At 37.1% G+C, this 16,985-nt stretch overlaps 1 protein-coding gene across 1 annotated transcript in view; it reads right to left on the bottom strand.

Moving 5' to 3' along the window:
• MON2 (MON2 homolog, regulator of endosome-to-Golgi trafficking) overlaps positions 1–16,985 on the bottom strand; it is a 213,996-nt gene that overhangs the window by 163,807 nt on the left and 33,204 nt on the right. The window contains exon 2 of the mRNA XM_042781208.1: positions 4,133–4,196. Within this exon, the coding sequence (XP_042637142.1) occupies positions 4,133–4,196 (64 nt within the window). The remainder of the gene's footprint in view (positions 1–4,132; positions 4,197–16,985) is intronic.

Genomic DNA, 16,985 nt, shown 5'->3' with positions numbered 1-16,985 from the left:
AAAAATAAAAGTGTACTGAACTGCAGACATACTATGTCCTTACCCTGGCCAAATAGGACATTTTGTGATGCTATGTCTTCTAGCCTGGATTATAGGAATAATCTCCTAACTGATCTCTGTGTCAGTGATGTTTCAATGAAATATATCCTTCACATTGCAGAGAGAATGATTTACCACTTCAAACTCTTCAGTGACTTTCCATCATGCTGTTTAGGCTATCACACAATGTCCCTAAAGATCTCCCTAATACCTGTTCTTTCCTTCATAATTTATATTCATGCAACAGTTGAATAGTGTATCCACATATATCAGCTATTTATACTTCATGTATTTGTTTAAATAACTCCCGTTACCTTCTACCTCTACATCTTACATTTACATCTTCTACATGCCTGGTTAACATCTTTCTAGATTTTAAGATTCAGTTTCTGTTTCCAGGCTATGGTCACAAAGCAACTTTGTATATACTTCCAACTTGGTATTTATTACACAATATTAAAATTCTATTTATTGGTCTGTCTCCTTCACAATCCCGTAATCTGGTTGATATACACTAAAGATGACTAAATTAATGTCCTCACATAATTACAAGGTATAAAATTAAAGAGGGTAGAAAATCACACAGATGGTAGCACTAATGACTTGCTTCCATCTTGGAGTAATTCATATATTCAGTCTACATTTAATGAGTGCTTAGTATATTCCATATAATGTGCTAAATATTGGCAATATGAGCATAATAGGATACTGACCCTGAGCTCAGAGTATGTCTTCTAGAAACGAAAGTTTCTGCCAATGGCAAATATATTTTGAATTTCAAGGATTTCAAAAGATGAATGGAGGAACAGGTATGCTAAACAAAATTAATCTACAAACATACTTTTCAAGTATATTTCTTGTATCTCCATATAAATTGTGAACTATACTACCCACCTTTGCATCTCCCCCAGTGATTCTTACATTTTATTTCCTAAGAATCCACTGCTTGATATAGTCTATAGATGTCTGTAAAATGTAACAATTATATGTGTTGCTAAAATAGAATATACTAAACAGATGAATTACCTTTTAACACAGAAAAAAAAACAACGTATATTTACTCATTACTACTTAAATTAGATACTTTTTAATAATAAAGCCATTTAAGTACGAAAAAGATGGAGGAAAACTGTGACCAAAGGACACAAATCATACATAATGATTATCTATGAAATATTCTGTACATATACTGACAGTAGCTGAAAGCTACTATTACATGTAACTGTTATGATATCATAATTTCATTGACTTGTTTTAAATACCTATTCAAAAAGTAGATTCTGTTTATGTAACTTTTGCCTTCTCTATTTCTAGTATATTGTAAATTGGGAGAATAAAAACAATTTGCAGCATACAGTTGTCAAATATAAGATTACGGCATCTGGCTTTGTAAAAGAAAATTTTATATTGCTAGCTCTCATTTGTAGAGTTTTATTTAAAAAATTTTTTTTTGAGATAATGATCTGTATATTTGAATCAATGCTGACATTACCTGGCATAGCATTCCCACTTATGTCAGCATTCATGACAGCAGTGAAAACAAAGAAAAATAAACATTAAAGGAGGATGCTTAAAAGAAGGGGCAATGTAAAGACAAGACTTATTCTACAACGTAAATAAACTTCCCTTGGAAAGTAAAGCAAAGAAAACTATACTTGGCTAGAAATCTATGTTATTTATCAGACTAAACCCACTGCCACTAAGTCGAGTCTGACTCATAGCAACCGTAACTGGGGTTCTAAAGCTATAAAACTTTACAGAAGCAACCTGCCTCATCTTTCTTCCATGGAGCAGCTGGTGGGTTCGAACCGCCAACCTTCTCATTAGCCTTACCACAGTGCTGCCAGAGCGCCTTTTAATTATCAAACTAATTGATTCTAAATAAGGGTTTTAATTTCTATAACAAACATATTTATTTTCTGAATATGCAGGGACATCTGAAAATTCAAATATCCCACATCATTAGATACTCAATTGTTTGGAGACTTTGACATCCATTATAGCACTGAAGTAGTATCAGGGAAGTAATATTTCTTAAGAAGTTAAAAAAAAAAAAAAAGGTACCTGCACATTTTACTCAGTTATTATCTGTACTCTGCATTAACTAGTTTAGAAATGATACACTAACTTAAACTCTTTCCTTAAGAGCCTTTGATTTTCAAGATGATAATGATCTACAAATATATCTCTTTTGTATCAACTGCTATAAACACTTGGTAAAAAAAAAAAAAAAAAAAGCATGTATGAAAAAAAAACATGAGCTCAGCACAAAATAAAATTTGGACCAAGGAAAACACTTGGTAAAAAAAAAAAAAAAAAAAAGCATGTATGTATGTGTGTGTGTGTATACACACACACATACACACACATATACTGGGAAAAGTTTTAATACTATCTACCTCCTCAAACACATGGCTCTGGATACTAAGTGGGATAAAGCACAAATGATTGATTGCTCTAGGTTGACTTGAATACAGGTAACTGAATTAAAATGAAATTAATAGCCCTTCTACATATTAAACTCAACTGACAGCCAAAATGTTTCTTGTTCATCCTTGAGCAAGAACAGACAGTGATCCTTCGAAAAAATCAAACTTTTTAAATCTTTCATCAACTACAGAATCAACAAAAAATTCTACTACTCGAGAATAATTAAAGGACTTACCATGATATCAACAATAATAGTAACAAAGGTAAATACCTGTAATGATAATTCTAATATGTCTGGCTACAGTCTCCAACTTAAAAATAACCCGGTCACAAAAAACACTGGTGGTCAATGAGTTAATTCCAACTCATGATTTCAACACTAACTTCCCCACCCAACAGGCATCTCCCACAATCCACTTACCCACTATCCAGCCCAACCATACTTCTTGCCTTTCCTTACCACTTTCACCACACCCCTTTCTCCATATGCACACAGAGCCTGAACACTGCTGGGAATAATGCTGTAAAACTATTTGGTGTTTTGAGAAACTATTCAAAATTAGGAAGAAGTTGTGAGAAATAGATGAAATTTAGGAAAGCTAACCTTTTCTGCAAATTTCCAGAAAGCTGGTAAGCCTAAGTGAAATCCACTTCCACCTCCACCCCTAAACTGCTCTTAAAATCTTCATCTTAAAAATTAAATTTGAAATTACAATATGAGATTTATTGACATCTTAAAAAATATATATATAAAAGGTTTATGAGAGTAAAAGTTCTTTATTATTTGGACTTTGTATAAATGTAATTTAATAGGACTGCTGAGGTTAATAGCACTGATGGAATTAGACATATAGATTAGAAGGATCAGTGAAGTAAGCAACTGTGAAGTATGGAAACTATGGAGAGAGGCTGGAGTGGAAACCTTAAGGTGTCCTGGCAGCACGCTGCAGTAGAAGAACACGGCTTCTGAATAGTCCTGGATTTCAATCTGATTCCACCACTCATTACATGACGTTAGGTAAGTAACATAAACTCTTTACATCTCAATTTCCTCTTTATAAAATGAGAATAAGAATATTTTCCCACAAAGTCGACTTATATAAGATAGAGTTTGAGAGACTGGCATAACTGCTTCTCCTGTAACATATTCTCATAATATGCCAGTTTCTCTTTCACTAAGGCAAGAACAAAAGGCACCAAAAAAGTAAAAGGAGTAAACTGGGTGGTGAAAAGGTGCCAAAGAGAAACTCAAATATTACTACTAATGCATAGTACAATTTATTAACTGTTCATCTACCATTCAATTTAACAAATACTAATTTTCATTAATTTAATGCCTTTTATGAGGAAGGCATGTCCTAGATGATTAGCAAGAGGTGGAGGAGAATGCAAAGATGAGTAAGAAAAATTTCTTGCCTTTCAGGAGTTAGTAGTTTTAAGTTTTCTAGTATCAAAGAATTTTTAATATTCATCTCTGGGAAACCCAATCTATCAGGTTATAACCTAGGGACGTTTACATTTTGTGTTCATCATGAATATCATTCTAAGGCATAAGGAAGAGATGCTACCAAAAAACGAAGGTTTTTTTTTTTCTTTTAAGATTCTGCTTTTACTATTAGTAAAATTTTCATTCACTGTTGAATTTTTAATGCAAAAAAATTACCTGCCAAAATTTCGGTGTTTCGTGCAGCTATTGTTTTAACTTTTATTATTCCTGATTCAGCAGCCTGCAAGAATAAAAATAATCACAATAAAAAAAACAATATTAACATGAATTGTTCAGGGAAGAGAAATCATACATGACAGATAAAATCTCAAGCAAAGTCAGTCACTAACCTTTTTATTTTCAAAACATAGAAACTAAGCCTAGTAGTGACATATAAATCAAATGTAATCAAATATGATTAATTTAATTAATCACATGTGATTAATTAATCACATACAAACTATGTACTACCCTATATTTCCTTCCTCTGCCATAAGGCATATCTGGAATTGCTCAATACTACATCAATTTAAATATCCAGAAAATAAAAGACAATAAAAAACTAAAACAAAACCCAATGAAAAAAATTAGATTTGTCCTCCCCAAGCTACACTTCCCCTACCCACACCAAAATAATCTAAAAACTGCAAAATCAAGTGAAACTACTGCTTTGGATAAGAAGAGCCAGTTTTCATTTTTGAAAACAGATAACTAAGAATTCTATTTTTACTTTTAGGTTTTCTTTTAAAAAGAAAATACCCATTTCTGTTTTTATAATATATCTAAAATACTTCATTTTAAGTATGTTTAGCTGGCAGTACTTGGAGTCATGTAGCTTTTTACAGAATACCATAAGATCTATGTGTCCAATAGTAGTCATTGGCTACCTGTGGTTACTAAGCACTTGATATGTGGTTAGTTCAAATTGAGCTTATCTTCTAAGTGTAAAATAAAAACCAAAACCAGTTGTTGTGGAGTTGATTCTGAATCATGGCAACACCATGTGTGTTACAGTAGAACTGTATACCATAAGAATTTTTAACGGCTGATTTTTTGGAAGTAGATAATCAACAACCTTTCTTTCAACATGTCTCTTTGTGGACTTGAATTATCAACCTTTCTGTTAGCAGCCAAGTACATTAACTATTTGTACTACCTAAGGACTTCTAGAAAATTAGACCCTGGATATTGAAAATTTAATATGATAAAAGTGTAAAATATCTCTTCAATATTTTCATTGATTACATGCAGAAATAAAATTCTGAATATGAGGTTAAACATATTATTATACTTAATTTTCCTTTTGCACCTTTTAAATGCAATTTAAAATAACATACATGGCTTATATTTGTAGCCCAAATTATATTTCTATTAAAATATTGATACTTTATTCCCGTCACAGAAACTCAGAACGTGTATCAAGAAACGTGGCTATTTCATATTTGCATTAGTCTCTGTATCTCCAAAAATAACAAACACTAGTAAGGAATTTTATGTCCAAGTTTTCCTATTAATTTGCTTGCTATATGCTCATTTATTATCTCTTGCCGTTTGCTAAAGGTTCTAACGATTTAAAAATAATTATGGAAGAACATCAGTGTTCTATGGAATCTTACTTTGAGGACCAGTTAATTAAGGCATAAAATAAATAATCCATTACAGAACATACTACGTGTAGTAGATCTTTACCACTTTGTTGGCTTCCAAGCACGTGAAAGCCCGACCTGTGTCTGGAGACTTCCCAGCCTCATGAACTTTAGTGCAAACCACAGCCCATCTTCCACTAATAAAACTGAAAATTCTAGAGACTTGTTTCCCCACACTACCTGGCAGCTTAAGCTTAGCCGAACAGATGTGTCCATCAAGCATTTTGAATATGGAGGACAGTGGCACAGAAAGACTGAGGCAAGAGAGAATTCTTTCTAAAAGCAGCAAAAGTGGAAGCAAAATCTAGTTTCCAAGAGCAATGATGGCAGCAGAACCAGTGGTGATAATGGAGTTGCCAGTGCAACCAGAAATGCAATCTGTGACATCCAGTCTGTGTACAGCAGACACAGCAGTAACGTTCTCACTGGCATGAGTTTTGTTGTGGTTCTAGCTGTGTAGCGTCCTTTTGTCACTGTACTGTTACTAGGGCTGTTTCTCTTCTGTCTTCTACCAATTCTGTAAGCCACTCAACCTTATCAGCCAATTTCATTTTGGCTTAAATCAACCAGTGACAACTTTCATTGCTTACAACTAAGATGCCTAAAGGATACACTTGAGGGGTTCTAAAACTTTAAGAAATGGAAATATTCCAAATTAAATTAACACGCCTACTAGGAAAAAAAACACAGTCAAAATCAATTACTTGAAGGAAAAATTACTGTTTTTCTGATTGTTTAGGGTCTTGCACATGAAAAATGCCAAAATTTTTTATTTTTTAAAATCCTAATGCCCAGATTGTAATCAATTCCAATTAAATCAGAATGACTGATGATGGAAGCTAGGCATTAGGTGATGCCAATCTTCAGCGTCTGATTCCAATCTGCAACAAATTTTGGGAACTTGTAACTTACAAAAATTGCCTTATTGAAAACACACTTTTGGTTAATTAATAGAAGACTTTAAATTTAATTGTACTTTCCAGAACAAACCACCACTTTAAATTTTTTTTATCCAGTACAACATGTACACTAAATTTTAATCAAAGAAAAACAAGTCAGAACCCTATATAAAAAGGAAAAAAAAAAAAGCTATCAAATATATGGATGTTGTTGTTGTTGTTAAGTGCCGTCGAGTTGGATCTGACTCATAGCAACCCCTCCTTGGGATTCCGAGGCAGTATCACCATGGAAGTAGATTGCCCCATCTTCCTTCTGAGGAGTGGCTGGTGGGTTTGAACCACCAGCCTTCTGGTTAGCAGTCTAGTGCCTTAGGCACTACGCTATCAGAGCTCCTAAATATATGGATAGTGAGGTGAAATGCTATCCCTGAAGTAGGTTGCTATAACAGCTTATTTAAATAGGAGTTATGTCCCATTCGTCTACAGTAGGGAATAAAAAGTTCTCTCTTCAAAAAGAGACATCTTAATTCATCATTGCTTTTGTACTATAATTTACCAATGACTTTGTAATACTTTTAAATTAAGATAAGGAAAAATTGGGGACCATGGTCACAGAGGACATCAAGCTCAACTGGCATAACATACTACACAAAACACTGTTCTACATCCTTCTCTGGTGAATAGCGACTGGGATCTTAAAAGCTCCCAAGCAGCCATCTAGATGCAACAATGGGTCTCCCCTCATCAAGAGCAAAGAAGAATGAAGAAAACCAAAGACACATGGGAACAGTTAGTCCAAGGGACTGGTATACCATGCGATGCTCAGCCTGTATGACTATGAGACCAGAAGAACAAGATGGTCCCCAGCTACCACTGTCAATCACTTGGAGGGGGATCTATGTAGGAGATCCTGGATAAAGTAGAAGACCAATGTGGAGCAAAACTCAAAATCATTAAAGAAAGGGGGGGGGGCAGGTTTGCTGGTCTGAATCCAAGACTATGGCCCCTAGCTGCCCTTCAGGTCTGGAGTTGAACTCACTCTTTTGGCTTCCAGCCAAACAAAAGACAGGCATATGAGCTGAACATTACATTACATGACATTAGGTAAATACACTCCTTGGAAAGATCATGGGAGAATAGAAGGGCTGTGTATGCACAGGGAGACAGCTGGAGGGGTAGCAGTAGTGCATGGGAGGGAAGGACACAGGGAAGAGCTAACTATGGGAAGGAAGTGGGAGGAGAACTGTTGCATGGTAGGAGAGTGCAGTCAATGTCATGAGACAAAGTGTATGTGAACTGCTATATGGAAAATGAATTTGCCTTGTAAACTTCCACCCAAATCACACACACACAAAAAAAAGACAAGGAAGAATGCCCTTCTATTGAAAGGCTAGAGATAAAAAAGGAACTTAATTCACCTGGATTCCGTTAATTTGGTTATAGTAAGAATAAATTACTAGTAACTACTAAAAAGTGTTAACCTTTTAAAAGAAAAAGAACATTAAAGTTAATATGCCTTTTGGTTTGTTATATAATTTTATTTTAAAAATCACCCAAAGCAAATTGATAAATACAACCTTATCATACCAGCTTTTCCACAACTAAACTGAAACAATCACACTGTGAAGCAATGGAAGCTACATTCAAAGGTATTAAAAGGAACTTTTAGCTAAAGGACATTAAAAATTATTTATTTATCTTATGAGAAAACAAATGAACCTCTACTCTAAGGCTTCTGTCAATAATCCTCACTCCTCCTTTCCTCCAGGACACTAATGTCAAATTTCAGGAAGAAATAAAAGCTAACTCCTTCTGCTCACCTCCTTCCTACCCACCAAAAAAAGGTGGGGGGAGCAGCTAGAGAAGACAGTTTGGAGGAAAAGAAGAGGTATAAAATAGCATCTTTGGAAAGTTTATTTTATTCATTCATCAAATATATATTGAATGCCCACTACATATTAGGCACTTTTCTATACAGAGGATACAGCAGAGAACAAAACAGTCCAAGTATTAGTGGAACTTATAACTTGGTGGGAAAGACAGTCAATAAAGAAATAAACAAATCTATACTAGACATAGGTAGTGGTAAGTACTATGTTGTTGTTGTTATGTGCCGTCGAGTTGGACCCGACTCATAGCGACCCCTCCTTGGGTTTCCGAGGTAGTATCACTATGGAAGTAGATTGCCCCATCTTCCTTCCGAGGAGTGGCTGGTGGGTTTGAACCGCCAGCCTTTTGGTTAGCAGTCAAGTGCCTTAGGCACTACGCTACCAGGGCTCCCGGTAAGTACTAAAGAGAATAAGTAAGAGTGATGGGGGAGGAGAAGAGTTCCCTGTTCTTTGTCCTCTGGCTAACCTCATGTCTCTAGGAATGACAGCTGTGGAGATAATATCAGGGAGCAATTTCAAAACTTCAGTAGTAAGGTAAGGTTATGCTTCAAATAGTAAACTTGTTAGTTATAACTTGTAAGGACCTGCTGTGAGTTGTTATTGATGAGGTATTCAACAAGAATGACAAGACATTCTTTTACTGACTTAATCCTACAAATTTTCATAGAATAACAGAATGTAGTAAAAATCTGCCACTGTCTATGAGAGGTCTAATATAGGGTATTACTACTGACATTAACTTATATGACATTTTGTTGTTTTTAAGGTCATTTTACATCACCATTTCACTGGATCTGCATGACTAATTGTGCAGTAGGGAGGCAAAGTTTCTTATCTAGCAGGTTTTTTTTTTTTCTTCCTGTGGTCTCTGACATCCTCCCATTTTCCTACTCTCCTATTACCTATGACAAGGCTCCAAGTTAATAGGAAAAAAAAAAAAAAAAAAAGGCAACAGAGTCAGAATTATCACACAGGAATTCTGACTCATCCTGGTCTAGACTTCTTGGATATCAGAAACTGTTTTTCTTTTGCTATTAAATAAGATCCAGACATTGCAGAAATACAAATAATACTCTACTTTCATAGATCCATGAGGCTCAATCCCCCACTTCTTTCAATTTTGTGTTCAAATGTCACCTATCAGAAAAGTAGTCTCTGATTATTTAGTCTTTTATTGACTAAAAAAAAGCAAAACTCTGGGCAGTTAGACAGTATTCTGAAACTTAGAATAATCAACCAACATCAACTTCAAACCCTGAGTTTAGATGTAAAGAATAAAAATATAAAATCTGACCCATGAATACTAGTGACAGAAAAATCATATATATAGGTACAAAAATGCTGACATACAGCATATTCATTTTGACTTCAGTCACTCACCAATATTCTTTTCCAAAGGCAAATATTTAAAGGATAAGAAACTTCTTGCTAACCAACAAAATATCACTCAAAAGGACTAAAAAATCTGTCTTTCTACTAATCGTATGTCTTTTCTTAGTCTGTTTCTGAAGACAGAAAAAACAAAAACAAAAAAAGAACATCCTCAATATTGAGTTCTGAGACAGATTATAAGCTAGCCCTCCATTATAAGATACATTTTTGAGAGAGTATTCCTTTGCAAAGAATAGTTATAAATACATTCTAAAGAGAAAATAGTCCATTATTTCTAAATTTTCACATTAAAAATGGAAGAACCAATTAATATTACTTTATATATTTTAGTGAATGATCGATAATTAGCTGTTGGCCAACATTAGCCTAGGGGTCAATAATGGTCCATGAACATAAAAAGACCCACTGAAGGTTTGAACTTAAAACTCACTACCATTGAGTTAATTCATAATGACCCATCCTTGGGTTTCCAAGGGTTATCTCTACAGAAGTAGATTGCCCAATCTTCCTTCCAACCAGTGGCTGGTGGGTTTGAACTGCAAGCCTTGTGGTTAGCAGTCAGGACTTATTTTCTAACATTCTTTCATTACTAATTTGATAAACTATGCCTAAAACAGGACAGGAATTTCTTTTCTTAAAAAAAAATGTTTTCATTTATTGTGGAATTACATTTACATTTAACATTATCATTGTCTTCAGTAAATATGAAATTACTTTTAAAGTTAAAACTATCATTAATATTTCCTCAACTCCAGACCTAAACTGTGATTTTATTTTTAAAGGCATTTCTTAATCAGGAGCAAGAGCTTGGAAGTCAGGAGCAAGAGCCTAGAAGTCAGGAGCCCTGGTTCTAATCTAGCTGGGATATGAAAAATTTTCTACTATATTTCAGTCATGATTTATAGTTAAATCTAGTGCACTATATTGAGTTGTAACCTATTTTTTACATACTTCACCATTATTTTGATTTTGATTTTAACCTTCTAGGGACTTGGACCCTTTTGAAAATTACATCAAAATTCTGGACCCTATCCAGAAAAATGCCCTCACACACCAAATTTTAAGTTTTAAGGATTATTCTGTCTTCTCCTCAGACATACCAGACAGCCATCAGTTGGTAAAATGAGTCTAGCTCTCTTAACACTCAGTTCTTTTAACTGTTTGGAATGCTCTTCCTACCATACACCTTTCCTTTTTCTGGCCAACTCCTACTTATCCTTTAAGTCTCTGCCGAAAGGTAACTTCCTCTTGTTCCATTCTAGATTAGGTACCCTCTGCTTTTATATTCCACAACACTGTGAATTTTCTTTTTCTTACAAAAAGTATTCATTCTAGTAATTATTGTTCAACATTTTTTCTTCCCCAAGAGGCTGTGAGCTCCTTGAAGGCAGAAAATATGCTTGTGGCTCACCACTACAAACTTAACACTCAATAATGCATTTATCTAGCCCTATCCTCGGAAGGAAGGTTGGGCAATCCTACTTCCGTAGTGATACTGCCTTGGAAACCCAAGGAGGGGTCGCTATGAGTCGGGGCCGACTCGACGGCAAACAACAACAACAACAACAAATCCTCCAAAAGACCTGCTCTTTCTCTTTTTTTTTTTTTTTTTTTTTAAATTTTATTGTGATTTCAGTGAAAGTTTTCAGAGCAAATTCATCATCCATACAACAGTTCACATACACTTTGCCTCATGATATTGACTGTACTCTCCCAGAACACAACAGCTCTCTTCCCACTTCCTCCTCTTTCCTGTGTCCTTCCCTCCCAGGCACTCCTGCCCTTGAGCTGTCTCCCTGTGCACACACAGCCTTTCCATTCTCCCATGATTAATCTTTTTCAAGGAGAGTATCTACCTAATGTAAATGCTCAGCTCATGTGCCTGTCTTTTATTTGGCTGGAAGCCACAGGAGGGGGTTCAATGTCATAGTCTCAGTGGTTCCATCAGGTTCTATAAGACCAGCAAACCTGAGCCCTTTTTTTTTTTAATTATTTTGAGTTTTGTTCTACATTGTTGTCTCACTCTATCCAGGATCTCCTACATAGATCCCCCTGAGGGGCTGACAGTGGTAGCCAGGCACCATCTAGTTCTTCTAGTCTCATAGTCATACAGGCTGAGCATCACATGGTATACCAGTCCCTTGGACTAATTGTCTCCATGTGTCTTTGGTTATCTTCATTTTTCTTTGCTCTGGACGAGGAGAGACCCATCTAGGTACCTCCTTGCAAGCTTTGAGATCTCAGTCACTGTTCACCAAAGCAGGATGTGGAACAGTGTTTTGTGTAGTATGTTCTGCCAGTTGAGCTGATATCCCCTGGAACCGCCCACAGGTCGAAATACTTGCTCCCTCTGGGTAGCTGGCTGTGGCCAAGAAATGACTACAATTTTGTCCCTTGTCAGCTCTACTACATACCTGGAAATTCTCACAGAACACACAAATGCACTTGTAGAAACATTGTCTGCCAACCCTACACATGAAGACCTACTCTTTCTTAAAATCCTCTGGTGACTCTCCACCGTCTAAGTCCAAAGCCAACGATCTTATACTTTCAGCCACTCTCAACATTCTACTTACATTCGCTATCACACTGTGGTGCCAAAGTACATGATGTGATGTAACCGCCCCTCTTATGCCTGTACATAAGCAGTTCCTTCTGCCTAGAATACCCTTCCCTCCCTCTTCCTCAAAGGAAATGCCTACTAGAATTCTTCAAGAATCAGCTCAAATATAAACTACTCGATATGGCATTCCCTAGGAGCTCTGGTAGCATAGTGCCTAAGGCACTTGACTGCTAATCAGAAGGCTAGCAGTTCAAATTCACCAGCTACTCCTCGGAAGGAAGGTTGGGCAATCTACTTCCGTAGTGATACTGCCTCAGAAACCCAAGGAGGGGTCGCTATGAGTCAGGTCAGACTCGATGGCACATAAAAACAACAACAACATGGCATTCCCTAATCAAATTTCATTCTCTTACCTGTTTTATGTATTTAATACATTTCTATACATAATGTTCAGGTCAACTTTTTACTGTTTAGCTAACCTTTTGTTAGATAAGAGCTAGGAGCTCTGGTGGTATAGTGCCTAAGGCATTTGACTGCTAACCAGAAGGCACAAACACTCCTCAGAAGGAAGACTGGGCATCTACTTCCGGAGAAACAGACTTGGAAACCCAAGGAGGGGTAGCTATGAGTCGGATCTGACTTCACGGCAGTGAGCTTGGTTTTGGTTTGAAACCTTTTGTATAACCCATGTTTTCATGCACGATGCTCCCAATTTCCTTTCCTTTCTTTTGAATAATTCAATCACATATGAACAAGTCTAAGTAGTACCATGGGGGCACTACTTGCCAGCCTACTGCTCTAAGAAAAAGATCAGGCCTCCACCAAGGTGGCAAGATGCTGACTGGAAGGTTTATAAAGCTTCCATACCGGAAACAAGTGCCATCACTAGAGTTGCCAGATTAAAACAAAAACAACAACAACAAAAACTAAGATGCTCCACTGATTCTGAATTTCAGATAAACAACAAAAAATTTTTTAGTATGAACCAAAACCAAACTCATTGCCATCAAGTCGATTCCAACTCATAGCAACCCATGCTGGGTTTCCAAGGCTGTAAATCTTTATGGATGCAGACTCCCTCATCTTTCTTCTATGGAGCAGTTGGTGGATTTGAACCACCAACCTTTTGGTTAACAGTCAAATGCCGTATCCACTACATCATCAGAGCTCTTTTTTAGTACAAGTAGATCCCAAATATTATATGTATTTTATCTGGCATTCCTAGCCCTCACTGACTCTCAGTATGCCATACATAACTAGTAAGTAGGGCAATCAAGTCTATAAAAGTAGAAATTGTTACTTCACAACTGCATTAACTCATAAGTGATTTTTTCCTATGCAAGCAGAGCTGAATAATGAGCAGAATTACAGCCACCAGCAGAAAGGAAAAAGTCTTCAGTTTAGCTGCTGTCTAGCCAAGAGGCCTTTCTACTCATTTTAAGTGAATTAAAAATGAGTCCCTGCACCCGAGGCTCCCTCCCTGGAGATTCTTACCCTGTTTCCCCCCACCTACTTCCACCCTACCCTCTCAACCTCACAGCAGGGACTTCCTCTTTGTGCCTACCTTAAGGGCAGATCCACTTTCACTTGCTGCTTCAACCACAGCAAGCCAGTTATCTATTGCTCCTTTTGTTGCTGTTATGTGCGTTCGAGTGGGCCCCAACTCATAGCGACCCCTCCTTGAGTTGCCCGGGCAATATCACTATGGAAGTAGATTGCCCAACCTTCCTTCCGAGGAGTAGCTGGTGGGTTTGAACCACCAACCTTCTGGTTAGCAGTCAAATGCCTTAGGCACTACGCTACCAGAGCTCCTTCTATTGCTCCTATGCACCCTTAATATCCTCTAAGGCAGCCTCCAGCCACATTCAATTGTTTCTTGGGTTGTCTAAGTTATCTCCCAAGATCTAATTATTATCAAAACACTGGTTACAAAGCTGTAAAGATTTTGAGTGGACTTCTCAAATTTATTTTCCTTATCTCTGCTATTCTGAATACCATTTTGCAGAATGCCAGTTTTCCAGAAATACATGTATCATGTGATAGCAGAAACATCTGTTTATCTGTCCTTTACCTCTCCTACATATTACACAGGTCCCCAAGAAGTCTAAAGCATTCAGACTCTATGTGTCTGAGGCTGGCTCATTTTCACAGAATCACAGAATAGCTGAGGAGGGCAAGTGCCCAATGCAGTTCACATTACAATGGCAGTAAAAAGAAAAACATCTTTCCGTACTCCGACGAGATGTCTTGTATACTTATGGGGGAGTACTCAATGGTAAATATAGTGTGTCTTCTCCTCCATCCATCCACCCCCACCCCACCCCCGCTCAACTAGCCCTCAGCACTCAAGCTAAAGAAAAACAGTTGTCAGTTCTGTGGACCTGGGTAGGCATGAATCAGTACGTTACCACTACAGACTAAAGAAAGTAGTCTAATATTCCTAAGAGTGGTCTGTGAGCTGAGAATGAAAACCGAAAGTCTTAAATTTAAATACACTGCAGCATCTAACACTTCTTGCTCTTAAAATTAAGACCACAAAAAACATCTTCTCTTTCTCAGCATGCTTTACTGATTACTCTTCCTAGACTTACCTAGGATATTCTTGGTATCACTTTTCTCTTCACTCAACAAACACTACGAGGTAATGTACTAATTCCATGACTTCAGTTACTTTTTATAGGCTTGTTGTTGTTGTTGTTGTTATGTGCCGTCGAGTCGACCCCGACTCATAGCGACCCCTCCTTGGGCTTCCGAAGCAGTATCACTACAGAAGTAGGATTGCCCAACCTTCCTTCCGAGGAGTGGCTGGTTTTATAGGCTTAAGAATTCTAAATTATATTCCTGGTCTTGAGCTGTCTCTTAAACTACAGGACTTACGAATCTAGATGTTTAAGAAAACAAAACCAAAACAACCCACTGCCATCGAGTTGATTCTGACTAACAGTGACCCTACAGGACATGTTGTTGTTATGTGCCTGTGCCGCTGAGTCGGCCCTGACTCATAACGACCCCTCCTTGGGTTTCCGAGGCTGTATCACTACAGAAGTAGATTGCCCAACCTTCCTTCCGAGAAGTGGCTGGTGGGTTTGAACTGCTAGCCTTCTGGTTAGCAGTCAAGTGCCTTAGGCGCTACACTACCAGAGCTCCGCATTATCAACATAAACTACTGTAATGTTCTCTAAGAAATTTTTCTACATACAATCTTGTCCTCCACCCATCTATCATTTCAATTCTTCAATGTTTTCCTAATGCCCACCTTTACTAGTGTTTCTCAAAATTAAGTAACGTAAGAACATCTTTTAAAAGGAAAAAATAATATCTCATGGACCCATCTGGTCACTGACAAATTTAAATATGAATTAATAAACTTAGTTATAAACTCCTTAGTTTATAGTTATTAAAACTATAAAGCTATCAAATTCTAAAACCAAAACTAATTCACAAATTAAATAAAAATCCAAATTAACACTAATATAATGTGATAAATAATGTTTTGCTAAAATTAAACCACTCCTAGCAACATGAAGAGGAGCTATGGTAGCATAGTGGCTAAAGCACTTGACTGCTAACCAGAAGGCATTATGTGACTTGGGCAAGAAAGGAGATGGCTATAGTAGTGGGGAGGTTTTAAACTAGCTTACCAACACCAAACCAAACCAAACTCACTGCCGTGGAGTTGGATCCAACTCATAGCGAACCCTCCTTGGGTTTCAGAAGCATCATCACTACGGAAGTAGATTGCCCAACCTTCCTTCCGAGGAATGGCTGGTAGGTTTGAACCGCCAGCCTTCTGGTTAGCAGTCAAATGCCTTAGGTACTACGCTACCACAGCTCTTAAACTAGCTTAAGGTAATCAAAACCAAACCCAACCCACGGCCATCAAGAAGATTCCAACTCATAGCGATCCTAAAGGACAGAGCATAACTGCCCATAGGGTTTCCAAAACTAAATCTTTATGGAAGCAGATTGCCACATCTTTCTCCACAGAGCAGCTGGTGGTTTTGAACTGCCAACCTTTCAGTTATGCCACCAGAGCTCCCTTAAGGTAATCAAGGTACCTTGATGAGAGGAACAAGAGAAATTCATCTAAATCCACAGGGCTGAAAATGAGGGAAGAGTGCAACATATCACTGAAGGCATCAAGAAAGATTCTGTCTTGGCAATTAGCAAATGGCCACTACTAGAGCTGTGCATAAGGAATTCTGGTGGCATAGCAGTTAAGGCATTCAGCTGCTAGCCAAAAGGTCAGCAGTTCAAAGCCACTGCCACTCCATAGAAGAAAGATGAGGTAGTTTGCTTCCATTAAGATTTACAGCCTTAGAAACACAACCGGCAGTTCAACGCTGTCCTATACGGTCTCTATGTGTTGGAATTGACTCAACAGCAGTGGGTGGATGGTGGAGAGCTATACACATAAATTTACCAAAAAATGAAAAAAAAATTTAATGCCATCCCATTCATAGATGTTCCCTAGTTCTTGTTCTTTTTTTTAAGCGTGTACTTTTTATAGTATCTGGAAGAGAACCTTAAAATTAAAACTAATTTATACTCCGGCGGGGCAAGATGGCGGACTAGGCAGAAGGATTGCACAGACCCTCTTCAACAAAGAAAAGGGAAACCAATTAACACAGACACAGAAGA

Source organism: Orycteropus afer, unplaced genomic scaffold (assembly GCF_000298275.1).
Source record: "Orycteropus afer afer isolate SDZICR_OR568_19922 unplaced genomic scaffold, OryAfe1.0 scaffold00097, whole genome shotgun sequence".
NCBI lineage: Eukaryota > Metazoa > Chordata > Mammalia > Tubulidentata > Orycteropodidae > Orycteropus > Orycteropus afer.
This window is presented reverse-complemented; position numbering and strand designations above follow the sequence as displayed.